Source organism: Schistocerca gregaria, chromosome 9 (genome assembly GCF_023897955.1).
Source record: "Schistocerca gregaria isolate iqSchGreg1 chromosome 9, iqSchGreg1.2, whole genome shotgun sequence".
In the NCBI taxonomy this organism is placed as follows: Eukaryota; Metazoa; Arthropoda; class Insecta; order Orthoptera; family Acrididae; genus Schistocerca; species Schistocerca gregaria.
Window position 1 is genome coordinate 118,726,001 of NC_064928.1, and position 26,985 is coordinate 118,752,985.

At 44.9% G+C, this 26,985-nt stretch overlaps 1 protein-coding gene across 2 annotated transcripts in view; it reads left to right on the forward strand.

The window, feature by feature from the left end:
- Nucleotides 1-26,985, forward strand: part of LOC126291890 (cytochrome P450 4g15-like) — a 131,725-nt gene that overhangs the window by 53,080 nt on the left and 51,660 nt on the right. For both annotated transcript variants that reach the window (XM_049985618.1, XM_049985619.1), the window contains 2 exons: nt 6,426-6,627; nt 21,199-21,432. In XM_049985618.1, the coding sequence (XP_049841575.1) occupies nt 6,426-6,627; nt 21,199-21,432 (436 nt within the window). The remainder of the gene's footprint in view (nt 1-6,425; nt 6,628-21,198; nt 21,433-26,985) is intronic.

Consider the following 26,985-nt stretch of genomic DNA (forward strand, 5'->3'; position numbering starts at 1 on the left):
TAGATTGGTAATATGAACGTAAACGAACCAAACAGGAGGAAACACATAAAGAAGTCACAATATTTACGTCTTTCAAAGCTCAGTGTTCGAACAAACAGCTGTACCTAGAGATAAAAGAGTAATAGAGCAGCACAATGAAGAAGGAGAAACATGGTGAAGAGTGGAAAGGAAAAGTTTGGAATACTAAATTGTGCTTACATTTAGCAAATCAAGTGGCAGACCAGATGAGATGAGGCGAAGGTGCCAACAAACTGTAAGTAACTACTTATTTACATAAAAAACGCGACGTGAACTATTTGATAAGCTACAAATAACGAACGTAAACTGAAGATACCTTAGAGTAAGAAAAAGGTGAAGCGCGTTGGGAAAACTAATTAAGTTGCAGCAAGGAAGTGAGGTTTTATTTACAAAACAAGTATTATTAAATGAGTGCTCATTTATTATGCCTGATAAGAAAGATGTTACCCTTCTCTCACCGTTAATTGTGTTACTGGTAGACTGCATAAATCCTTTCAGCTGGCAGTTTTGAGTGGGCTACACTGAGTGGAGTCGCTTGTGACACGTGTAAAGTGAGCTTTTACGCAAAACCGTTCAACCGCTGGAGTTGTCAATTGTATAACGCACTGAAGAGCCTCGCAAGTGTGACACACAGTCAGTAAGTATTCGACATTGTCGATTTCACTGTCTGCACTGCCGTTGCCTGGAATATATGTCACGGAATGATGGCTATCAGATGCATCATCCCAGCCCAGGTCTCCCAACGTCTGAAGGGGCGTAGAGGCTTAAACCGTGTCCCTCTGTAGCAGAAGTAGGTCACCTGGATATTACTGAACTCTGCACATTAGAAAAGGAATGCATTACAACAGATGAATTTTCTGGGCTTCAACACAATCAGTGTTGTTGTTGTTGTCTTCAGTCCTGAGACTGGTTTGATGCAGCTCTCCATGCTACTCTATCCTGTGCAAGCTGCTTCATCTCCCAGTACCTACTGCAACCCACATCCTTCTGAATCTGCTTAGTGTACTCATCTCTCGGTCTCCCTCTACGATTTTTACCCTCCACGCTGCCCTCCAATGCTAAATTTGTGATCCCTTGGTGCCTCAAAACATGTCCTACCAACCGATCCCTTCTTCTAGTCAAGTTGTGCCACAAACTTCTCTTCTCCCCAATCCTATTAAATACCTCCTCATTAGTTACGTGATCTACCCATCTAATCTTCAGCATTCTTCTGTAGCACCACATTTCGAAAGCTTCTATTCTCTTCTTGTCCAAACTAGTTATCGTCCATGTTTCACTTCCATACATGGCTACACTCCAAACAAATACTTTCAGAAACGACTTCCTGATACATAAATCTATATTAGATGTTAACAAATTTCTCTTCTTCAGAAACGCTTTCCTTGCCATTGCCAGACTACATTTTATATCCTCTCTACTTCGACCATCATCAGTTATTTTACTTCCTAAATAGCAAAACTCCTTTACTACTTTAAGTGTCTCATTTCCTAATCTAATTCCCTCAGCATCACCCGATTTAATTTGACTACATTCCATTATCCTCGTTTTGCTTTTGTTAATGTTCATCTTATATCCTCCTTTCAAGACACTGTCCATTCCGTTCAACTGCTCTTCCAAGTCCTTTGCCGTCTCTGACAGAATTACAATGTCATCGGCGAACCTCAAAGTTTTTACTTCGTCTCCATGAATTTTAATACCTACTCCAAATTTTTCTTTTGTTTCCTTTACTGCTTGCTCAATATACAGATTGAATAACATCGGGGAGAGGCTACAACCCTGTCTCACTCCTTTCCCAACCACTGCTTCCCTTTCATGCCCCTCGACTCTTATGACTGCCATCTGGTTTCTGTACAAATTATAAATAGCCTTTCGCTCCCTGTATTTTACCCCTGCCACCTTTAGAATTTGAAAAAGAGTATTCCAGTCAACATTGTCAAAAGCTTTCTCTAAGTCTACAAATGCTAGAAACGTAGGTTTGCCATTTCTTAATCTTTCTTCTAAGATAAGTCGTAAAGTCAGTATTGCCTCACGTGTTCCAATATTTCGACGGAATCCAAACTGATCCTCCCCGAGGTCTGCATCTACCAGTTTTTCCATTCGTCTGTAAAGAATTCGCGTTAGTATTTTGCAGCCGTGACTTATTAAACTGATAGTTCGGTAATTTTCACATTTGTCAGCACCTGCTTTCTTTGGGATTGGGATTATTATATTCTTCTTGAAGTCTGAGGGTATTTCGCCTGTCTCATACATCTTGCTCACCAGCTGATAGAGTTTTGTCATGACTGGCTCTCCCAAGGCCGTCAGTAGTTCTAATGGAATGTTGTGTACTCCGGGGGCCTTGTTTCGACTCAGGTCTTTCAGTGCTCTGTCAAACTCTTCACGCAGTATCGTATCTCCCATTTCGTCTTCATCTACATCCTCTTCTATTTCCATAATATTGTCCTCAAGTACATCGCCCTTGTATAAGCCTTCTATATACTCCTTCCACCTTTCTGCCTTCCCTTCTTTGCTTAGAACTGGGCTGCCATCTGAGCTCTTGATATTCATACACGTGGTTCTCTTCTCTCCAAAGGTCTCTTTAATTTTCCTGTAGGCAGTATTTGTCTTACCCCTAGTGAGATAAGCTTCTACATCCTTACATTTGTCCTCTAGCCATCCCTGTTTAGCCATTTTGCACTTCCTGTCGATCTCATTTTTGAGACGTTTGTATTCCTTTTTGCCTGCTTCATTTACTGCATTTTTATATTTTCTCCTTTCATCAATTAAATTCAATATTTCTTCTGTTACCCAAGGATTTCTAGCAGCCCTCGTCTTTGTACCTACTTTATCCTCTGCTGCCTTCACTACTACATCCCTCAGAGCTACCCATTCTTCTTCTACTGTATTTCTTTCCCCTATTCCTGTCAATTGTTCCCTTATGCTCTCCCTGAAACTCTGTACAACCTCTGGTTCTTTCAGTTTATCCAGGTCCCATCTCCTTAATTTCTCACATTTTTGCAGTTTCTTCAGTTTTAATCTACAGGTCATAACCAATAGATTGTGGTCAGAGTCCCCATCTGCCCCTGGAAATGTCTTACAACTTAAAACCTGGTTCCTAAATCTCTGTCTTACCATTATATAATCTATCTGATACCTTTTAGTATCTCCAGGGTTCTTTCACGTATACAACCTTCTTTCATGATTCTTAAACCAAGTGTTAGCTATGATTAAGTTGTGCTCTGTGCAAAATTCTACTAGGCGGCTTCCTCTTTCATTTCTTAGCCCCAATCCATATTCACCTACTATGTTTCCTTCTCTCCCTTTTCCTACACTCGAATTCCAGTCACCCATTACTATTAAATTTTCGTCTCCCTTCACTATCTGAATAATTTCTTTTATTTCATCGTACATTTCTTCAATTTCTTCATCATCTGCAGAGCTAGTTGGCATATAAACTTGTACTACTGTAGTAGGTGTGGGCTTCGTATCTATCTTGGCCACAATAATGCGTTCACTATGCTGTTTGTAGTAGCTTACCCGCATTCCTATTTTCCTATTCATTATTAAACCTACTCCTGCATTACCCCTATTTGATTTTGTGTTTATAACCCTGTAGTCACCTGACCAGAAGTCTTGTTCCTCCTGCCACCGAACCTCACTAATTCCCACTATATCTAACCTATACGTTTCCCTCTTTAAATTTTCTAACCTACCTGCCCGATTAAGGGATCTGACATTCCACGCTCCGATCCGTAGAATGCCAGTTTTCTTTCTCCTGATAACGACATCCTCCTGAGTAGTCCCCGCCCGGAGATCCGAATGGGAGACTATTTTACCTCCGGAATATTTTACCCAAGAGGATGCCATCATCATTTAATCATACAGTAAAGCTGCATGTCCTCGGGAAAAATTACGGCTGTAGTTTCCCCTTGCTTTCAGCCGTTCGCAGTACCAGCACAGCAAGGCCGTTTTGGTTAATGTTGCAAGGCCAGATCAGTCAATCATCCAGACTGTTGCCCCTGCAACTACTGAAAAGGCTGCTGCCCCTCTTCAGGAACCACACGTTTGTCTGGCCTCTCAACAGATACCCCTCCGTTGTGGTTGCACCTACGGTACGGCCATCTGTATCGCTGAGGCACGCAAGTCTCCCCACCAACGGCAAGGTCCATGGTTCATGGGGGGAGGACACAATCAGTACCATTCTATTACACCTACTCGCACACACCCCGGAAGGTATACTGTGAATATGTGGCAAGTGGCTCCACACAGCGCAACCAGCAGTTCCTGTGTCAACGGTGAGGAGAGGTGTGCTGCAGAGTGCTGCAGCAAATGTCGTCGTAGGAAAGCCGGACAGGAGCAGAAAGCGAATGTGATAAACCATTAAACAGAAGATTTACTTAACCTGTATTTCTCTGAGTGTACAAAGACTCGTTACAAATAAGCAGCACGGAAGAGTCCGGCAATAGCAATATCAATGTCAACAAGAGTGAGGCTCCCTGTGCTAAGCACAAACTGTGGTGTCACAGCAAAGTGGCCCTGACAGCGAATGGGCGGAGCGCTTGCCGCCAGCCGTGGTACAGAGCCACTGGAGGCGTGGCTCCGTGGGCACACACCATTGGCTCCGCCACATCCCGTGTGTCCCCTATCAGTGTCTAATGGAAACTTGCAATTCTGTTGCCAACTTGGGGTGGTATCGATATCTGATACCACATCCCTCCCGGCAAAACCTCCTCTTCGTCACTGTGTGGTGTAGATGACCGAGTGACGACAGGGGTGGGGAGGGGGGTGGAGGGATGGCAATGAGGAGATGGGAGCCGAAACCGAGACTAGCGCCGAGTTCTTTGCCTACTAGGAAAAATACAGAAATCTGCTGTAGCAGAGCATGCTCTTCAGTCAGGAAACCATGAAGTGAAGTTTTATCTAAAACGTCAAATTATTACCCAAGACTAGGTAGAGAAGCCATTGAAATTGATAAGCACCAGGATAATTTTAATAGGAAAGAGGAGGCAATGAAACTTAGCGACATATGGACAGTGGCTCTGCAGATTCGCTGTACAGTTTCATCGTTGACAAGACGACAATCGATAGTTAATTTTATCTTTGACAAGTTTATCTCTGCTCATCACGTGTTATTTCGACCACGCCTCCTTTCCTACAGTATACAGGGTGTTACAAAAAGGTACGGCGAAACTTTCAGGAAACATTCCTCACACACAAATAAAGAAAAGATGTTGTGTGGACATGTGTCAGGAAACGCTTAATTTCCATGTTAGAGCTCATTTTAGTTTCGTCCACCTACGCTAAATGGAACACGTTATCATGATTTCATACGGGATACACTACCTGTACTGCTGGAACATGTCCCTTTACAAGTACGACACGACATATGGTTCATGCACGATGGAACTCCTGCACATTTCAGTCGAAGTGTTCCTACACTTCTCAACAACACATTCGGTGACCGATGGATTGGTAGAGGCGGGCCAATTCCATGGCCTCCACGCTCTCCTAACCTCAACCCTCTTGACTTTCATTTATGGGGGCATTTGAAAGCTCTTGTCTACGCAACCGCGGTACTAATTATAGAGACTCTTCGTGCTCGTATTGTGGACGACTGTGATACCATACACCATTCTCCAGGGCTGCATCAGGGCATCAGGGAATCCATGCGACGGAGGGTGGATGCATTCATCCTCGCTAACGGAGAACGTTTTGAAGATTTCCTGTAACAAAGTGTTTGAAGTCACGCTGGTACTTTCTGTTGCTGTGTGTTTCCATTCCATGATTAATGTGATTTCAAGGGAAGTAATAAAATGAGCTCTAACATGGAAAGTAAGCGTTTCCGGACACATGTCCACATAACATATTTTCTTTCTTTGTGTGTGAGGAATGTTTCCTGAAAGTTTGGCCGTACCTTTTTGTAACACCCCGTATATGTCGCTCGCGGACGTTCGACTGGTCAGTCGGTAAGATTGAGCGGAGGAGGTCCTCTGAGTGCTTTCTTTTCATTAAACACGTTATTCGTTGGTTAGCTATATCAAATTCATAAAGCCTCATTTAATCTAGGAGTATTAGATGTACCTGCCAATGGCCTAGCCACAGCGGTAACACTGGTTCCCGTCAGATCAGCGAATTTAAGCTCCACCGTGCTTGGCCAGCACTCGTGTAGATGGTGGTGCGGGTCTGCTGAGCCCTCCTGGCAAGAATGGTGGTCGGTCGGTACTGCCGGGCCTTTCAAGAACTGTGTGGGCGGAGTATTGGACGTGTCTAGAGCAGTATAGTAAAGCATCTTCTTGTGTGCTTCAGCTTTTCTGTAACGTTTTGTTCCAGTGAGTGTCGCAGTTTGTGCAAACTCGAGTGTACATACACAGCTTATTTCCCATCATGGCAGCAAATAAAAAGTCTGGGTGCTGTGGTCTTGGTCTCAGGTTCTACGCGGGCCCAAAACTGGTGGTATTGGCCGCTCACCCAGACGACATACAACACGTCATGGTGACATCCAAGATAGTAGAGCGAGATCCCCTCACCACGAGCGCCATGCGGTCCTTCGTCGGCGACGGACTACTCACCCTCAACGGCAGCCGCTGGAAGACGCACCGCAAACTCATCAACCCCACGTTCCACTCTGAGGTGAGTCAAAACCAAGCTCTCAAGACTTACAAAGCTTCGCTAAAATACACTGGTGGAAAATGATAAAGCAGCATCATGCTGTGGTCGCACATCAAGGCGCTTTCACTCTCATACCGCACAAACTGTAGGCTTTTCGTGATCTGTATCTCGGAGACAGAGGCGGATCGTGGTTTCAGTACTAGGGAGAGCTGCAAAACTGCCGTGAATGTGTGACGGAATGTTCTTTGTTTTTTTCTCTCTCTTTTTCATTTATGCAATCTGAGCTACGTAACATGCGTAAACTAATATATAAAATACTGTACCTGTATAGTTTCTGTTGTATGAGTGCAATACCCAGAGAAAGCAAGAAATGTGAAATCAGAGGAAGACAAAGACAGTTGAAAGACTGCTGGATGGAAAGGGATAAATAATTGCATTCGTTGAACTAGTTGGCGGTATGATGGGCGAGAAACGCAAAAAGTTACGTTACAAGACACTAAGAATGAATTACTGGTGTGGAAAGTAATGAACAGTGAGAGGAAACTGTCGGAGGTCGAGTTGTAATGTTTAAAAGTAACTGCTACACAGTGAGCCTTACGTTGTGCTACACTTACTCAGAGAAAAGAAAGATACGGTACGGTAAGGCTTCAATATAAATGTTGTTAATAATAAACTATTTCTCATTTGCTTGAGTATAAACTGAGAGTGCGATCTCATACGAATGAACATAGAGGATATGAGCTTTTAACCTCCGACCAGCTCGCACACTTACTGTTCAACATACACTGAATTTCAAGAAATTACTGTATTACAGCGGACCATAACTCATATCATTCCAGCAATAACATTAAGGGGCGAATAACATAATATTCCAGAAAAAGTAGTCGCCACACTGAATACAGCTCTGGAGGTTGCAACATCACTCTTCATTTCATACCTCGCGAGGTGCGGCGCAACTTACTTGCATATATCTTTGGATATCGAAACCATTGACCAGCTGCCGCTGCCCAACACTACAATGGCGAATATTACAACAATGCCAACCAGCCACAGACAGCACACGGCACAGCCAGTGATTTTCATACAGAGCGCTACGTGGCGGCGGCGTTACCAATAAGAAAACTTAAACAGCCTACTTACAAATGTAACGGTGCAAGATACCTTGCAGGCAGCGATATGTTAAAAGATAAAATACCGGGTGATCAAAAAGCCAGTATAAATTTGAAAACGGAATAAATCACGGAATAATGTAGATAGAGAGGTACAAATTGACACACATGCTTGGACTGACATGAGATTTTATTTTAAAAAAAATAACATATTGCTAGACGCATGAAAGATCTCTTGCACGCGTTGTTTGGCGATGATCGTGTGCTCAGCCGCCATTTTCGTCATGCTTGGCCTCCCAGGTCCCCAGACCTCAGTCCGTGCGATTATTGGCTTTGGGGTCACCTGAAGTCGCAAGTGTATCGTGATCTCTTATTCCGAGGTTTATTAAGTTTTCAAATATATACTGGCTTTTTGATCACCCAGTATTTTGGAACCAGTAATAAACTGATTAACAACCTGCAATTTCCGTATTAGAATTTTAGTTAGCAGCTATGTCTGAAACCAAGGGCTAAAGGATGTGTTTTGTTTATTTTATTGGTTACGCAGTTTATCTGCAAGGCTTAACTACGTGTAAACAGTTGTTTGATGTAACGCTAAAGTTACAGAGAAGACCACACAGGGGAAGTAAGGAGCGGTTCCCATGGGGCGGCTGTTAGCAGCAGCACACGAAAAAAAATAGTTTTCCTGCTGTAAATAATGAAAGGTCATTAAACTGTAAAAATACTGTATATAAATGACGCAAAGCTATATCAGCTACTGAAGCTGAGTTTCATCTTTCTCTTTAAAAAATTAAAAAACACTTGTTTCGCATTTGCGCGCTTTCTTTACTAATGTATACAATATCTCTCATTCGATTCTGGGGAATCTAACGGGGTCACACAACTGATTCCTTTCATATCTTACAGTTTCATATCACGGCTCAATGATGAAGTATATGTTTTTACGATATTGGTCATTGTTACTGTGATACTTCTTAGAGCTCTGCACCGTAACGTTTGAAGGGTTTCAGCGAACAATGTGGCCATTGGGTTCTTTACGTTTGGCTCATTTTAAGTGATACGTTGCTGTGTACTAAACGTAGGTTAAGTATCAGAACTGGTTTTAAAGTTGGTAGGAAAGCCACACGTGACTAGAGTATGAAGGAAACAAGTTGAAGTGTTTTATCTGAGCGTAATGCTCTACTGTGCCACGTGCAAGCAGCGTGTACCTCTGTCGTGAACAGTTCGCGCGAGTTAACGCACGTTTCCCAAGTTAGTGACGACTATCTATTGTTACAGTTGCTGTTGGAAGACAATGAGGGACTTGTACACGTTCCACACCAGAGTTACGTAAGCGAAAAACTGGGACATGTCCCATATTTACGACGCACCTTCACAAAAGTTTCTGTGCGACATGTCGCAATCGGCATTTATTTAACGAATATTATTCATATTATGTAATATGTTAGAGTGGACTTAAAAGTCTGCGTCTCGCCTACTGTCTTGATTTAAAGAACTACCTATGTAATTTGAAATAAATTCACAGACTGCCTATATCTTAGCATCAGCTGTGTTAGGTGCACATATATTATAATTTGTTCATCATAAGAATGAACCTGTTGTAAACATTGCTCTATGTATTCTTCCGCGTTTGCTGGAACCTCTTTGGATTTCCGTTTCTCGTGGGAGAGACTAAAGCCAAGTTGTCTCAGCTACAGTCCAGTGGCGGATTAAGAAGTTTTATGGGGGGGGGGGAGGGGGGGAGTGGTTGCCTCGAAGAGAAAGGGAACCTCGGGGTGTTCCCCAGAAAACCAAGAAAAAAAGTCTGTAAAATGTAGCATTTCAAGCTTTTTAAGACTTAAAAAACACATCAAAGACGCGGGAAAGACGTGCTGTACTTTGGGGATACAGATGCCTAAAATTTCTTCAAACGTCTGGCCTTCAAAGTCATTACGTACGTATTTACATTTACGTAATTGTTGTTAGATTGGAATGTATACCGCAGAGACAGGCTGGACAGTGAAGGCGGAGGCGTGTTTATAGCGATAAGACGTGCAATAGTATCGAAGGAAATTGACGGAGATCCAAAATGTGAAATAATTTGGGTGAAGGTCACTGTTAAAGCAGGCTCAAACATGGTAACTGGATGTCTCTATAGGCCCCCTGGATCAGCAGCTGTTGTCGCAGAGCACCTGAAGGAAAATTTGGAAAATATTTCGATTAGATTTCCCCATCATGTTACAGTTCTGGGTGGAGATTTTAATTTGCCGGATATAGACTGGCAGGGACAAAGCATCCAGATTTAAACGTGTCCTGATAGGTAAATTGCCATTATACTGACAAAATGATGAACCAAGAATCCAGTGCTGTTTCTTTGTAAATTTGCTACTATGACTTGTTTCTTTTCGTTTGTTAATTGTACAGTTTTATTTTATAGATTAATATTGTAATTGTAGTGTATCGTTTTTATATCTATCGGCAATTAAAATGTTAATTAGGCAGTTAAAGCAGGGTATGCATGAAACTTGGCACGCAAGCGCAATGCCAGTCGCTTGCTACTTTTGGAACGACGCACGGAAGCAACAATTTTCTTAGTAATACATTGTTGAGACTTCACATTCAAATGTGACCATCCGATGTATTATCGAAAACGGTCAGTCTGCCTGTAGATTTCAAACGAGACAGACCATTTATACCATGTGTTTGCTACGAGGTCAGGAGTCCAACTGTGTTAGTCCATACCCCTGACACCAGAGAGTGCCGCCGTGACATTATTCAAGATTGCGGGGTTTGGCGGGAGGAAAGCCAGTTGGGCCCCATCCACTCAACTACCGTTATGACCTTAAATGCTCCTGCACATTCAGTCTTTGCCGAGCTGTCGTTGTCAAGCCATCGCCATGTGTTCGATCATTAAGATGAATGTGGGCGGTAGAGCAGCTTTCAATAGCTGCATTACGTGTAGATATTCGATGGAGGACTGTGCCCACACCTCACTACATCAGGTATGGACGAGTATGATAATAGATGAGTGTCAGGGGAATAAGCACAAAAATTCTGTTCAACAGATTTCGGCAATACAGAGGGATGGAGTAAGGACACATCTCTTAACCAGCACATGGTCATGCGCATGCGCAAACTGCAGACATATTCACTATCAAGCATTCACTCTCCCTAACCGCAAGAGTCGTCCAGTTGATGTCAATTCGCTTCGGTCTAAACATATTCGTATACTCCGTAAACACCATTGAAGACCATCCTGCACAATGTGTTCTATCGGTGAGTTATTGGTGTTTGACTGTGATGAGTTTAACAGAAGTGTAGCTTGCAAGCATACAGCTGAGGACTGTCCCATAGCGTCCTAAATGTGGAATGGAAGCGCACATTAATGCTGGAACATATGAACAAGAACAAGAATACTGTCCTCCAAATAAATTCTTTGCCACGAGATGCTTTAAAAATGCATTACCCATCTCATGGAAACATCTGCTACTGTTAGAACTGTCTGCCTTTTCTAAAACCTACATATAAGCTCCCAGCTCACAAGAGATGACTGTCTCCAATCGAGCAGAGCGACGAACTGATCTAGTTCACGAGTTCTCTGCTAGGGGGCACTTCGACAGGTCACGTGTTCACATCATTCAGCCAATAGGAACACAGCATCATGATGATGTAGTTGGCTTCTATATAAGGAGCACTCAGCAGCTCGTCAATCTACGTTTCAGTAAGTCAGTCAGTCAAGATGAAGCATCAGTCACCACCACAGCGGAACAGGAGGAGGAAGCAGCAGAAAAGTAAGTCCCAAATTATTAAAATTATTATTATTTCTCTATCAGCATCACATCATTCTTATCAATATTCGTCTTTGTGCTTCAGCAGCTGCACCAGTGACATCAACATCAGCAGGTTCCAACCTGTCGCAGTCCACACACGTGAAGGCCTCGGGCTTGTCCATACAGGATCCTGTAGTGCAGCTTCTCAGCATGCTGGAGCAGGATAGCGAGGTGTTAATGTCGATGCCAGAGGCAGCGCTTGACAGAGTTTCTCAGTACTGGGCTCCTTCGTACACACCATCCACTGATTATCTCACAAGAGACGCGCCGCCGTCAGTGGAAGAACAGCAGGCTAACCGCACTGGTGTGGATGTCGTGGATGAGGAGATACCGACCGCCAGTGCAGCTCAACCTTTACTATTCGCCTCAGTTTATGTGTTAACAGTTAGTGGTTCAAAACGAATAGTAAAGGTTGAGCTGGAAAATGTACTCAAAAATTTTAAAGTGAAATTTTCTGACTATGAGTGGAATGAGCTGTCGTTTAAAAACACACCTCAAGAATCATATGACCACCGAATATTGTCCATCCCACTCCTACCAGGACATGTACTGCAGAAGTCTGACTGTGAGTATTCTATCAATGTATGATGATGCTACTCTAAATATTAAAAGTGCTGAAGGTTACAGTATTTTCATGTATCACCCCACTGTTGATAACTTGTTCAGTTTACACGTGGCTGTAACTAGTACGATAGAGAGATTAAATAAATGGCACCCATATGTTCAGGCAGTATACAGTGACATCATTAACTGGCTTCACACATGTAGCATCCACATAGATGATATAGAAGATTGTTTTAGTACATGTATAACACCAGTGCCTAAGTCTTGTGCTATTCCTCGAATAAGTGTTGAAAATGTCAAACACAAATTTACTGATGGAATACCAGACTATTGCAATTCACTCATAACATTACGAGATATACGTGCTGAATTTGAAGCGTACAAGAAGATGCTATTTTCCAAATACTGTACTTCTGGTGCACCGTTTAAAAAAGAATCAAGTGATTTTTTCATACTGATCATATTTATAAATCTTTTATAAATAAATATAATTATAATCTTAAAATTGTGTTTGTGTTTTTATTTGTCAAGACAAAATGTCAGCTACCTTAATTTATAAGACAACCTTCAAATATATGACTTTTAGTTCATTATATCATGTAGTCATAGTAGCTCAGTTGGTAAGGTGACTGTGCTATATGGTGAACATATATAATATGTTTGCAAATGTTATCCGCTAGTAAAGGTGCTTTAACAGTATGTGCAGTACCGAGAGATTAGTAACTTTCCCTGATCCTGTTCCTTACCCACGCGCCGCCTCCCAGGCGGGATACGAAAGACAATGCATAAAGTCATTCAGGCGTGCAAAGCAGTTCGAGAGAAATTGCCTTTGCTTAAGTTCGGGTGCGAGGTGCCGGGGCTAGCAGTGTATTTAACACTAAATTCTTCTAGAATCTTCATATGGAAATGATGCTCTAAGCCCCCCTCCCCTTTTCTAACTCCGAATTTTGCTGTTGCACATGGATTAAGAAGAAACGCGAACTGAATGTAATCGACCCTGCAAGTGGAGTAGAACAGAACTTGGCACCTGCAATAATTTAATTTGATAAAGGAAAGTTTCATTAACGTAGTGAGAAATGAAAGGATTGCTTTACCGATCCACAGAAGGAAAGTTCTGTCCAAAATAACAATTTGATTTATTATGAGTAAACTCAAAATAATAAACAAAACACATGAAACATTTACAATACGTCAAATTGGATACTCAAATAATTGCTGTGAAGGTGAAGTTGTCCATAAACTAGCTTGTGACGTTTATGACCAAGTGGTATGTGGATCCAATTTCTTGCAACTCAAATCTTAAGAGAAACACCCAGCTAACCCAACATTAATTGTTGCTACAGTAGTGAGAACTCAGGCAATGAACACCCAAGACAGAACCACATGAGAAAAGACGGGAACAGGCGCGCTGTGCTGAGTGATTATCACAGAGCAAATTATCTAATCTGCCGGTGCTGCGGACATACGTTACCACGCTGTCTTCTTAACTGCAAGGACACGATCTGGCGTACCGGAAGCGATGGCTGGTTGCTTCGACGTCCCGTCGTGGTGATGATAATGTTGCAAGTATAACCCGAAACAAATTATCCTGGTCTGGTTGTTCCAGATGAAGGACTTCCTATCAATACAAATGCGCCTCTGAGGGAGACGAAGAAGGCCCGCCACACAATCACTGACGGTACAGTGATTGAGTTTAACAAGCGAAGTCACACAGCAACTCCGATACAGTCAACTTTAGCCAAAACTGCTCAAGACGGACAACATAGGCCGCTTGTACGCAGAACGCTCAATTGCCAACTGTACTCGGAAAGTTACGTTGAAGTCGAAACTTCAGCAACTTCGTCAAACAGTTACAATTAAATAAAAGTATATTAGACAGCCAACAGAAGGCAGGCTGTCCAGAGCAGAGAGAGCTCAGTCTTGTAACCTATCCCGACCGAAAGGCGAGAGCCGACTCTCTCAAGAGCACCCATACAAACCGAACACAGAATATTCCCGCCCTCATGACAGTGGCCGTGGTTAAATGTTCCAATCAGCAACTCGAAAACCGGCGGAAAATTCCACTCTATTGCCGATGCACTACTATTCCACCAATGGAGATACTTGGCGCCAATTTCTGAGCCGATTTTGCTACGTCACAGAGCTATCCCCTGAGCCAGCTAATCGCAGTTACAATTTTGCAAAAACGCGGTAATTTTCCCGCCAAGACTGCCTGGGAACACAAGTCATTCCCACGCCTCGCTGGTAGCCTGCCATAAAGTATTTTTACTAAGTTTCTGCGAAGTAACGGAACCTGTAGCCCAGCCACTCCTTCTGGCCCCTCTCGGCGTGTCGCTCCCGCTCTTATGACAATGTCGGCGTCTGGAAAGCATGCACTCGACTCCCTCACACCCATCAGCTTAACCCTTTCAAGCTCAGCAGACCTCGCCTGTCACCGGACCAACCAGGTGATGAGAGACGCTGCGTGGGAAGTCCGCGTGTGAAGGAATAGCAGCTTTTCACTGCATGCAATTGGAGACGAAAATGGAATTACTCAGATTAAGATAGAAATATGAGAGGGGACTCATGCCACCTCACGGTCACATCGATCGCGAGCAAACACAAAAAGAAACTTTAAAACCTGTTACCGAATCTATCACCAAGATGGCGTCGCATGATTATAATCCAATCGCTGGATTCACCAACCAGTATCCACCCGTTAAGATACATAAATCATTTGGTGTCAGCAGGAAGAGACCATACATGCTAGGCTCTCAAACTGTAAGTTTATCCGATTGCATAATACGCATCGGCGATACAGAGTTAAAAAAAACGCCTGGTTTAATGAACCTAATGTTCATAAGGACATCAAAAAACTTAAAATACTCTACCGATGATCGCAAAGTCTATCGTGAAATACTTCGCTTAACTTATCCGTATAAAAAAATCCCGACGGAACACTGAGAAAGCCGCAAAACTCTAAATACACGACCATTATACAACATTTACTGAATGAGCAATCTAAAAGTAACGGTGAGGGTGTAGACTTTCAGCATAAAGGAGTGAGCAATCAACTCCCTCAGTATAGACAGGGTGGTCCATTGATAGTGACCGGGCCAAATATCTCATGAAATAAGCATCAAACGAAAAAACTACAAAGAACGAAACTCGTCTAGCTTGAAGTGGCAAACCAGATGGCGCTATGGTTAGCCCACTAGATGGCGCTGCCATAGGTTAAACGGATATTAACTGCGTTTTTGACCGAAGACCTACAAACTCCACAGTCGGCAATACATTCGACTCATCTTTCATGAGACTGATAACCTTCTTGTTCTTAATCTGCGGAACATTTCCATAAGGATTATCGGCCACGTGAGAAGACATGTTGAATTCATTACCGTGGCACCTAATTACTTCATATGGATCACAGTTCTTCACCCAGTAGATGAAGCTATCTGTATCCATATAAAGTAATTTAGGATCTGCGAAATGAGTTTTCGCGAACTCATAATGAAAGCGGTACATTTGAAGTTTGGACAGGTCTAGTATGCACACCCCCACATAGACAGGTTTAGTAAACTCTACTGCAGTCTTCACCATCTCCACAGCAACAAAGTTCTTACTTAATATGGTGACCCGCTTAAAATTTGGTCTGGCAATGTATTTTCTTACGCCATAACTCCCATCCCATTCGGTTCTAATAAAAATTTCACGTCGCCCCCTCAAATTCTCTACCGTTTCACCGAAAATTGAATTATTCATTAATTTATAAAAATGTTTCTCAAAGTCACACGTCGCGGAACCACTCTGTCTCGTATTCAAAACAATATACTCCTTCAACCAGGGGGACTGCTTGAAGGAGATGGCCCACGTGATTTTAACCAGCTCTACACCCAAACTGAGGCATTGCTGACGATAGTGAATTATATACCTCTGCTTATCCCCCCAGCGTTCTCATCAGTTTCGGTGTGGACCCTCCTCACAGAACTAGTTGCTCTGGACACAGTGGCAATTCGGTATGCGCATGGTGCAAACTAATAGGGTATGTGAGTTCTGCCTCCACCACATACCCTACATCAGAATCAGCTGTCATACCCACTTGTTTTTTCCACCTAATCCCTTGCACTCATCTTTGGACAGCCACCCAAACTCGGAAATCGGCAGTGATTGCTCCATGGCATGCCTGTATAAATTATTCACGTCGAGGTACGTTATACACTCTTGGAAATGGAAAAAAGAACACATTGACACCGGTGTGTCAGACCCACCATACTTGCTCCGGACACTGCGAGAGGGCTGTACAAGCAATGATCACACGCACGGCACAGCGGACACACCAGGAACCGCGGTGTTGGCCGTCGAATGGCGCTAGCTACGCAGCATTTGTGCACCGCCGCCGTCAGTGTCAGCCAGTTTGCCGTGGCATACGGAGCTCCATCGCAGTCTTTAACACTGGTAGCATGCCGCGACAGCGTGGACGTGAACCGTATGTGCAGTTAACGGAATTTGAGCGAGGGCGTATAGTGGGCATGCGGGAGGCCGGGTGGACGTACCGCCGAATTGCTCAACACGTGGGGCGTGAGGTCTCCACAGTACATCGATGTTGTCGTCAGTGGTCGGCGGAAGGTGCACGTGCCCGTCGACCTGGGACCGGACCGCAGCGACGCACGGATGCACGCCAAGACCGTAGGATCCTACGCAGTGCCGTAGGGGACCGCACCGCCACTTCCCAGCAAAGTAGGGACACTGTTGCTCCTGGGGTATCGGCGAGGACCATTCGCAACCGTCTCCATGAAGCTGGGCTACGGTCCCGCACACCGTTAGGCCGTCTTCCGCTCACGCCCCAACATCGTGCAGCCCGCCTCCAGTGGTGTCGCGACAGACGTGAATGGAGGGACGAATGGAGACGTGTCGTCTTCAGCGATGAGAGTCGCTTGTGCCTTGGTGCCAATGATGGTCGTATGCGTGTTTGGCGCCGTGCAGGTGAGCGCCACAATCAGACCGAGGCACACAGGGCCAACAGCCGGCATCATGGTGTGGGGAGCGATCTCCTACACTGGCCGTACACCTCTGGTGATCGTCGAGGGGACACTAAATAGTGCACGGTACATCCAAACCGTCATCGAACCCATCGTTCTACCATTCCTAGACAAGCAAGGGAACTTGCTGTTCCAACAGGACAATGCACGTCCGAATGTATCCCGTGCCACCCAACGTGCTCTAGAAGATGTAAGTCAACTACCCTGGCCAGCAAGATCTCCGAATCTGTCCCCCATTGAGCATTGGGACTGGATGAAGCGTCGTCTCACGCGGTCTGCACGTCCAACTGAGGCGCCAGGTGGAAATGGCATGGCAAGCCGTTCCACAGGACTACATCCAGCATCTCTACGATCGTCTCCATGGGAGAATAGCAGCCTGCATTGCTGCGAAAGGTGGATATACACTGTACTAGTGCCGACATTGTGCATGCTCTGTTGCCTGTGTCTATGTGCCTGTGGTTCTGTCAGTGTGATCATGTGATGTATCTGACCCCAGGAATGTGTCAATAAAGTCTCCCCTTCCTGGGACAATGAATTCACGGTGTTCTTATTTCAATTTCCAGGAGTGTATAACTTGAATCAAGGGATGCGTTGAACCTGTCACCCATCCGTGGGTTATTTGCTCTTGCGTGCCTATGGACACATTGGCAAAGTCCCCCATGGATCCCTCGCTCAAAGAAAAGAAGCATGTCAGGATCAGTCAATAATTCGATGCTGCACCTCGTTTTCTTGAGCATTGTGTCACAAGACAACCCAGAAGCTGTGTAATAAAAGGCGGGGTCCAGAGAATATGTGGTCATACATAGAGTCCGGAATTTTTCGGAAACGTCCGCAAGCAAGCGCACGTCTTTGTCCATGTAAAGCCATGCATACTCTCTAAAGTGGAAAAACTGAATTCCCGCCAGACATTCACTGCATGCTTATACTCAGCATTCGTTATGGCGTCGTCCTTTCATAGGTGTCTTCAGCATTGGGAACAGAAAAGAACCGCAGGGGCACAATTCGGTGAATATCGTGCCTGAGACATGATTGTCGAGTTGTTGTTGGCTAAAAAACCTAGCACAAGTAACGATGAATGAGCTGGTGCACTGAAGCCCATGAATTGTTTTTCCACAATTCCGGAAATTTTTTGTGTATTGCTTCTCGCGGACGGCGATAACGTCAAGGTACGTACGACCTTGAGGCAAAAATTCATTATGCACTACACCACGGTAATTGAAAAACAAAAACAGTGAGCAAAGCTTTGACGTTTGATCGAACTTGGCGTGCTTTTTTCGGTCTTGAGTCTCTGGGATGCTTCCATTGGGACAACAACTAGGTTTTGGTTTCGGCACGAGTTATGACCCTTTTGAGCAAATCAAGGTCATTATTGAAGTCATTCTAGAGCCCCTGTGATGTCTCTTCTGATCAAAAGTGTGAAGCTGGAACGAACTTGGTTGATACGCGTCTCATGTCCAAGACATCCGAAAAACCGTGCGACACGAGCCGACCGATATGCCAACATCCTCAGCAACCTCTCTTACGGTAATTCGACGATTTTACAAAACGATCTTCTTCACAGCTTCGTTACTGGCATCTTCTCGGTCATCTTGGAAGTGCCTGTACCACTTGTAAACTTTATTTTTTTAATTTTTTTTTTTACTTAGAGCAGACTCGCCAGATGCCACTGTCAACATTACATTTAGAGCACTTGATTCCAACTTGATGCAAATTCTGCGCTCCATTTCTTATAATAACCTAAAATCGCTGAGCGTACTAAAAAAGTCTAAGCTTTCTATCTGTGTAAAATCAACGAAATATGCTGTACATTTGAAACTGTGAACACATGTTTGGGACATGTGAATAACAGAAAAGATGATCGATAATAGAATGTACGTTGCACGCGCAAATTTAAAAAACCACCTTGTGTGTATTGAACTGGGGACCTATAAACGATACAGAGGTTCGACCCGCCATAGTCCTCAGCAGTTCACAACCCCAGAACAGGCCACAGCAGTTCACGCACCCCACACTGAACCCAACGTTATTGTGCGGTTCGGCCCCAGGTATATCCCCCCCCTACTCCACAACCCGCCGCCCCCCACCCCAGGGAAATAAGGAGAACCATCCCACATTCGGCAAGGTAGATGGAAAACCGCCTTAAAAACCTTCCACAGGCTGGCCAGCACACCGGACCTCGACACTAATACGCCAGGCTCGGGAAGCAGAGCGTTAGACTGCGCGGCTAGCCGGACCGGCTGGAGAGTCACCTTACTTTTTCAACAGCCCTCGTACTTTCATATCTTCTGATACCAGTTTTATTGTTCTATTTTATAGCCTTTGAATATGACGTAATGGTAAGACGCTTAAGGTGTTTTTGGAAATAGTGAAAATGTCATGTCGTGTTGTGTAGATAATTCCGCGTAGTCAGTGCGTACACAACTTTCCCGCTAGAGCACGCCCTGCTAAGCACAACAGCGCAGGCGCAGGGCTTGTCCATCTCCGCACTACGAGATGGCGCTGCCTTAGAGACGGACCAAATACTGCTTCCGCCGATCCGCATATTAATATGTAACGCAGCCAATGAGATTGCTGCTAAAGTAGAACCTTTTCTCCTCGCAGGTCACATTCGCGCACTGTACCTGAACGTGCGAGGTATTACAACGAGTGTACAGACCTCCGATTAGTCAGTCTGCATTTGTCTGCACTGGTCTGTACCAGTCTACAGTCAAGTTTCAGTCTGCGGCCAATGACATTAGCATATTCCTGTACATAGCCATGAAGGTAAATGTATACACACTTATGTCAAATATCAGAGAGATTTGTAAGAATAAGATTAATGTATCAATACCAAAGGAACTTCAGATTGTCAATTGTAAATAGCATGCAGAACCAAGTTAAGTAATTTTTATGCTTGTTATTATTTTAATAAATGTGAGTCAAAATTAATCAAGTTCTGTTTGAAGTTGGTCACCATCTGTGGTGTGCATACTGTAAGACCTTCGTTACTCACACCATCAGATTATTTGACTTGTCACCCTAACGAAGTAGGCAAGTGTCAGCAGTGTGCCTCATGGTCTTATCGTGGGATGTTTATCTTTTTCCGTTAGGTCAGACGATGGAAATGCCACTTGCACGATTAGAGTAGCAGATTGACGGGGACCAACTTTAAACAGAACTTGATTAATTTTCACACACATTTCATAAAATAATAAAATGTATAGGCATTATGTAACTTGATTCTGTATGCTGTTTACAATTGACAATCTGAAGTTCCTTTGATCTTGGTACGTTAATCTTATTCTCACGTATCTCTGATACTTGACAAAGTGTCTATACATTTATCTTCATGGCTATGTACAGGGATATGATAATCTTATTAGGCGCAGACTGAAACCTGACTATAGGCTGGTACAGACTAATGCAGATGGGTACGGACTGGTGCAGACCAATGCAGACTGACTAATCGGAGGTCTGTACACTCGTTATAACACCTCGCACGCTCAGGTATCACTGTGTGAGTGTGATGCGTGAGGAGAAAAGGTTCTATGTTAGCAGCAAACTCATTGGCTGCGTTACATATTAATACGCGGATCGGCGGAAGCAGAATTTGGTCTGTCTCTAAGGCAGCGCCATCTCATAGTGCAGAGACAGAGGAGCGCTGCGCCTGCGCTGTTGTGCTTAGCGGAGCGCGCTCTAGTGGGTAAGTTGCGTACGCGCTGACTACGGGCAGCTATGTACACAACACTCTGAATCTGCTACTCTAAGAGTGCAAGTGGCGTTTCTATCGTCTGACCTAATGGCAGAAGATAAACACGCCACAATAAGACCCCGAGACATACTGCTGATACTCGCTTTGTTAGAGCGACAAGTCAAATAATCTGATGGTGTGTGTACTGAAGGTCTTACAGTACGCTCACCACAAGAAGTTATTAAAGAAGATCGCAGTATTTCAACCTGCTGGGCCAGCGCTGTACCAGCTTTGCTCTGCACCTGCGAGCTGTGTGGGTGGGGGGAGGATGGGGGGGCGGAGGGGGGGGGGAGGACGCCGGCTGGACGCTGCGAGAGCGGCGCCCCCTCCGTGGATAGACACTGTACGGCGGCGTGTTGCAGCTGCATGGGAACTTCCTGGAGGCGTTCCACGAGGGCTCCCTCTACTTGAGCGAGCTGCTGGCCACAGACAGCGCGGGCGGCGCCGCCCCCGCCGACGTGCACGCCGCGGCGTTCTCCAGCGCGATGCGGAGCTTCTGCATCGCCTCCATCGGCGTCGACCCTGACCGGCTCATACCGGACATATCGAAGCACGAGGTCTCTGCGGTGATGAGACGAATCATAGTTCTCATGCAGGTAAGCTCGATTAAGGCACTGCAATCACCGACTAGCTTGGCGACAGTGGCGCTGTCTGCCACTGCGTCTGCTTCTTCACCTTCTACGCTACATTACAACTTGTATCATAAGCCAAAATCTTAAGAGGAAGGAAACATAACGGAAGTTAAACTTAGGATTGAATTTTCTCCGAAACATTTAAGTCCCAAATTTATCTACGACAATGAAGAAATGCTTCCAGAATGAGATTTTCACTCTGCAGCGGAGTGTGCGCTGATATGAAACTTCCTGGCAGATTAAAACTGTGTGCCCGCACGAGACTCGAACTCGGGACCTTTGCCTTTCGCGGGCAAGTGCTCTGTCAACTGAGCTACCCAAGCACAACTCACTGCCGGTCCTCACAGCTTTACTTCTGCCAATATCTCGTCCCCTACCTTCCAAACTTTACAGAAGCTCTCCTGCGAACCTTGCAGAACTAGCACTCCTGAAAGAAGGGATACTGCGGAGACATGACTTAGCCACAACCTGGGGGATGATTCCAGAATGAGATTTTCACTCTGCAGCGCAGTGTGCGCTGATATGAAACTTCCTGGCACATTAAAAGTGTGTGCTCGACCGAGAATCGAACTCGGGAGCTTTGCCTTTCAATGAAGAAATGAATTAAGAATTAACCAGGGCCTTCTTGTTTACTACCCACAAATGCATACCATTACACCACCGCAGCCACACGCTTGATGTTGCTACACAAATTACCACAGTCGATTGCCTCCCCAACACAAACTTCAATTGGCATTCTCAGCCTATTTTCCCCCTACATTGTCACTACTGACAGGCGTTGTCTGGCATTGGAATAGCACCCCAGTGTTGTAGGAAACGCAGTATCGTAATTGGCCGCCCAAATAGCGGCCGATACCACGTAGGTATCACAGACGTTTGGTCGTTTGGGGGGAAGAGACCAAACAGCGAGGTCATCGGTCTCATCGGATTAGGGAAGGAAGGGAAAGGAAGTCGGCCGTGCCCTTTCAAAGGAACCATCCCGGCATTTGCCTGGAGCGATTTAGGGAAATCACGAAAAACCTAAATCAGGATAGCCGGACGCTGGATTGAACCGTCGTCCTCCCGACTGCGAGTCCAGTGTGCTAACCACTGCGCCACCTCGCTCGGTCGTATCACAGAGACGGAAAAAGTAGAACGCAAAAGCGCCAGGAAAGGTTTTGGAACAATACGGGGGATGGTATATATCAGGTGGTTACAATTAAGCGTTCCCTATTTAACACGTTATAACACTGAAACTAATTACCATACGAATAACAGACTTGGTAGCATTAATGTGAAGGATATGGGGAAGACAAATAATGCAGACTCAATCCAACTGAAATACTTCCAATGTGCTGCTAAAGTGCAACACACCGTTACATAGCGGTCTCGTTACTTCTACAAAAGGGGCTCAATAGGGTCCCGTCAGTATCCAGAAGAGTCCAAAAGCGCAGGACAACATTTGGGGCAACAGAACGAAGCATGTCTGTAGGTATGCTGAAGATACCTTACGGGTTGCGAAGGAACTCAAATCGCTTGATACGGGCAAGTCTTCAGGTCCAGATTGTATACCGATATAGCTCCCTACTTAGCAATCATATACAACCGCTCGCTCACCGATGGATCTGACCCTACAGATTAGAAAATTGCGCAGGTCGCACCAGTGTTTAAGAAGGGTAGTAGGAGTAATCCATCGAACTACAGACTACAGACCTATCATTGACATCGGTTTACAGTAGGGTTTTGGAGCATATACTGTATCCAAACATTGTGAATCACCTCGAAGGGAACGATCTATTGATACGTAATCAGCATGGCTTCAGAAAACATCGTTCTTGTGCAACGCAGCTAGCTCTTTATTCACACAAAGTAATAGCCGCTATCGACAGGGGATCTCAAGTTGATTCCGTATTTCTAGAATTCCGGAAAGCTTTTGACACTGTTCCTCACAAGCGACTTCTAATCAAGCTGCGGGCCTATGGGGTATCGTCTCAGTTGTGCGACTGGATTCGTGATTTCCTGTCATGAAGGTCACAGTTCGTAGTAATAGATGGCAAATCATCGAATAAAATTGAAGTGATATCAGGTGTTCCCCAGGGTAGCGTCGTGGGACCTCTGCTATTCCTGATCTATATAAATGATCTGGGTGACAATCTGAGCAGTTCTCTTAGGTTGTTCGCAGATGATGCTGTAATTTACCGTCTAGTAAGGTCACCCGAAGAACAGTATCAGTTGCAAAGCGATTTAGAAAAGATTGCTGTATGGTGTGGCAGGTGGCAGTTGACGCTAAATAACGAAAAGTGTGAGGTGATCCACATGACTTCCAAAAGTAATCCGTTGGAATTCGATTACTCGATGAATAGTACAATTCTCAAGGCTGTCAATTCAACAAAGTACCTGGGTGTTAATTACGAACAACTTCAGTTTGAAAGACCACATAGATAATATTGTGGGGCAGGCGAGCCAAAGGCTGCGTTTCATTGGCAGGACACTTAGAAGATGCAACAAGTCCACTAAAGAGACAGCTTACACTACACTCGTTCGTCCTCTGTTGGAATATTGCTGCGCGGTGTGGGATCCTTACCAGGTTGGATTGACGGAGGACATCGAAAGGATGCCAAAAAGGGCAGCTCGTTTTGTATTATCACGTAATAGGGGAGACAGTGTGGCAGATATGATACGCGAGTTGGGATGGAAGTCATTAAAGCAAAGACGTTTCTCGTCGCGGCAAGGTCTATTTACCAAATTTCAGTCACCAACTTTCTCTTCGGAATGCGAAAATATTTTGTTGAGCCCAACGTACATAGGTAGGAATGATCATCAAAATAAAATAAGAGAAATCAGAGCTCGAACAGAAAGGTTTAGGTGTTCGTTTTTCCCGCGCGCTGTTCGAGAGTGGAATGTTAGGGAGATAGTATGATTGTGGTTCGATGAACCCTTTGCCAAGCACTTAAATGTGAACTGCAGATTAATCATGTAGATTTATATGTATGCTGGCTACCTCTTTTGATATGCTGCGCATCAGATCAGTACATGTGTGAATGTTGCCCTAGTGAAACGTGTCCTTCAGGTGGCCCAACAACCAGCAATCACAGGGAGTGAGATCAGGTGATCGCGCCGGCCGAGCATTTCGAAACGATCGGCTGACAATTCGATCGTTGCCAAATGCGAAACTTCCTGGCAGACTAAAACTGTGTGCCGGACCGAGATTCGGACTAGGGCTGTGAGGACGAGTCGTGAGTCGTGCTTGGACAGCTCATTTAGTAGAGCACTTAGCACTTGCCCGCAAAAGGCAGAGGTCCCGAGTTCGAGTCTCAGTCTGGCAGACGGGAAGTTGTATAGCAGCACATACTCCGCTGCAGATTAAAAATTTCATTCTGATTTCCAAATGGGTCTCAGAGAGGCATTTGAACTTCAGGAACGATGGGCGGTGGGGTCCCATCTTGCATGCAAACTGTTGAGTTCAATGCGTCTCTCTCCTGTGCGAGAGGTATGAGCTGCTGGCGAAGCGTATGGCAGTAATGCTGGCCAGTCACACTGGACGTCTTTTGTTTTTGAGCGCCCACCTGTTCAAAGAAGAGTGTGTCAATGATGAACGTAGCCGTGAGGCCACACCATACGGTGATATGTTCTCCATACGGAGGAACTTCGTGCACAGTGACTAGAGGTGAAGATCCACCTACACGGCAATTTTGTGTATTGACCTCGCCCGTCACAGAAAAATGAGCTTCGTCTGTCTGTAGATGAAGAGACCAACCAATCAATCGTAGGAACACACAGAAACAGTTGAAACATTCTCCGCCACTTCCTCTTGTATTGTACGTGTATGGCCACCCCTCATCAACTTCAGTCCTCGTGAGAAAGTGGAGAGCGAAGTTCAAACTGTGTATGAAATCTTATGGGTCTTAACTGCTGAGGTCATCAGTCCCTAAGCTTACACACTACTTAACCTAAGTTATCCTAAGGACAAACACACACACACACACACACACACACACACACACACACACACACACACATGCCCGAGGGAGGACTCGAACCTCCGCCGTGACCAGCCGCACAGTCCATGCCTGCAGCGCCTCAGACCGCTCGGCTAATCCAGCGCAGCGTCGGTAGTGCAATACTACGTAAAAGGTAACCTACGTAATCATGCTGCATAGAATCTCCAGTAACGGAGAAGTCAGTGTGACTGGTTAACACCCAAAAATACTGAATACAGGGTGTTACAAAAAGATACGGCCAAACTTTCAGGAAACATTCCTCACACACAAATAGAGAAAAGATGTTATGTGGACATGTATCCGGAAACGCTTAATTTCCATGTTAGAGCTCATTTTAGTTTCGTCAGTATGTACTGTACTTCCTCGATTCACCGTCGGTTGGCTCAATTGAAGGAAGGTAATGTTGACTTCGGTGCCTGTGTTGACATGCGACTCATTCTTTGGGCAGGCATTGTTGGTGGTGTCTTGATTGGGCCCCATGTTCTTCCACCTACGCTCAATGGAGCACGTTATCATGATTTCATACGGGATACTCTATCTGTGCTGCTAGAACATGTTCCTTTACAAGTACGACACAACATGTGGTTCATGCGCGATGGAGCTCCTGCACATTTCAGTCGAAGCGTTCGTGACCGATGGATTGGTAGAGACGGACCAATTCCATGGCCTCCACGCTCTCCTGACCTCAACCCTCTTGACTTTCATTTATGGGAGCATTTGAAAGCTCTTGTCTACGCAACCCGGGTACCAAATGTAGAGACTCTTCGTGCTCGTATTGTGGACGGCTGTGATACAATACGCAATTCTCCATGGTTGCATCAGCGATCCCATGCGACGGAGGGTGGATGCATGATTCTCGCTAATGGAGGACATTTTGAAGATTTCCTGTAACAAAGTGTTTAAAGTTACGCTGGTACGTTCTCTTACTGTGTGTTTCCATTCCATGATTAATGTGATTTGAAGAGAAGTAATAAAATGAGCTCTAACATGGAAAGTAAGCGTTTCCGGGCACATGTCCACATAACATACACTCCTGAAAATTGAAATAAGAACACCGTGAATTCATTGTCTCAGGAAGGGGAAACTTTATTGACACATTCCTGGGGTCAGATACATCACATGGTCACACTGACAGAACCACAGGCACATAGACACAGGCAACAGAGCATGCACAATGTCGGCACTAGTACAGTGTATATCCACTTTTCGCAGCAATGCAGGCTGCTATTCTCCCATGGAGACGATCGTAGAGATGCTGGATGTAGTCCTGTGGAACGGCTTGCCATGCCGTTTCCACCTGGCGCCTCCGTTGAACCAGCGTTCGTGCTGGACGTGCAGACCGCGTGAGACGACGCTTCATCCAGTCCCAAACATGCTCAATGCGGGACAGATCCGGAGATCTTGCTGGCCAGGGTAGTTGACTTACAACTTCTAGAGCACGTTGGGTGGCACGGGATACATGCGGACGTGCATTGTCCTGTTGGAACAGCAAGTTCCCTTGCCGGTCTAGGAATGGTAGAACGATGGGTTCGATGAC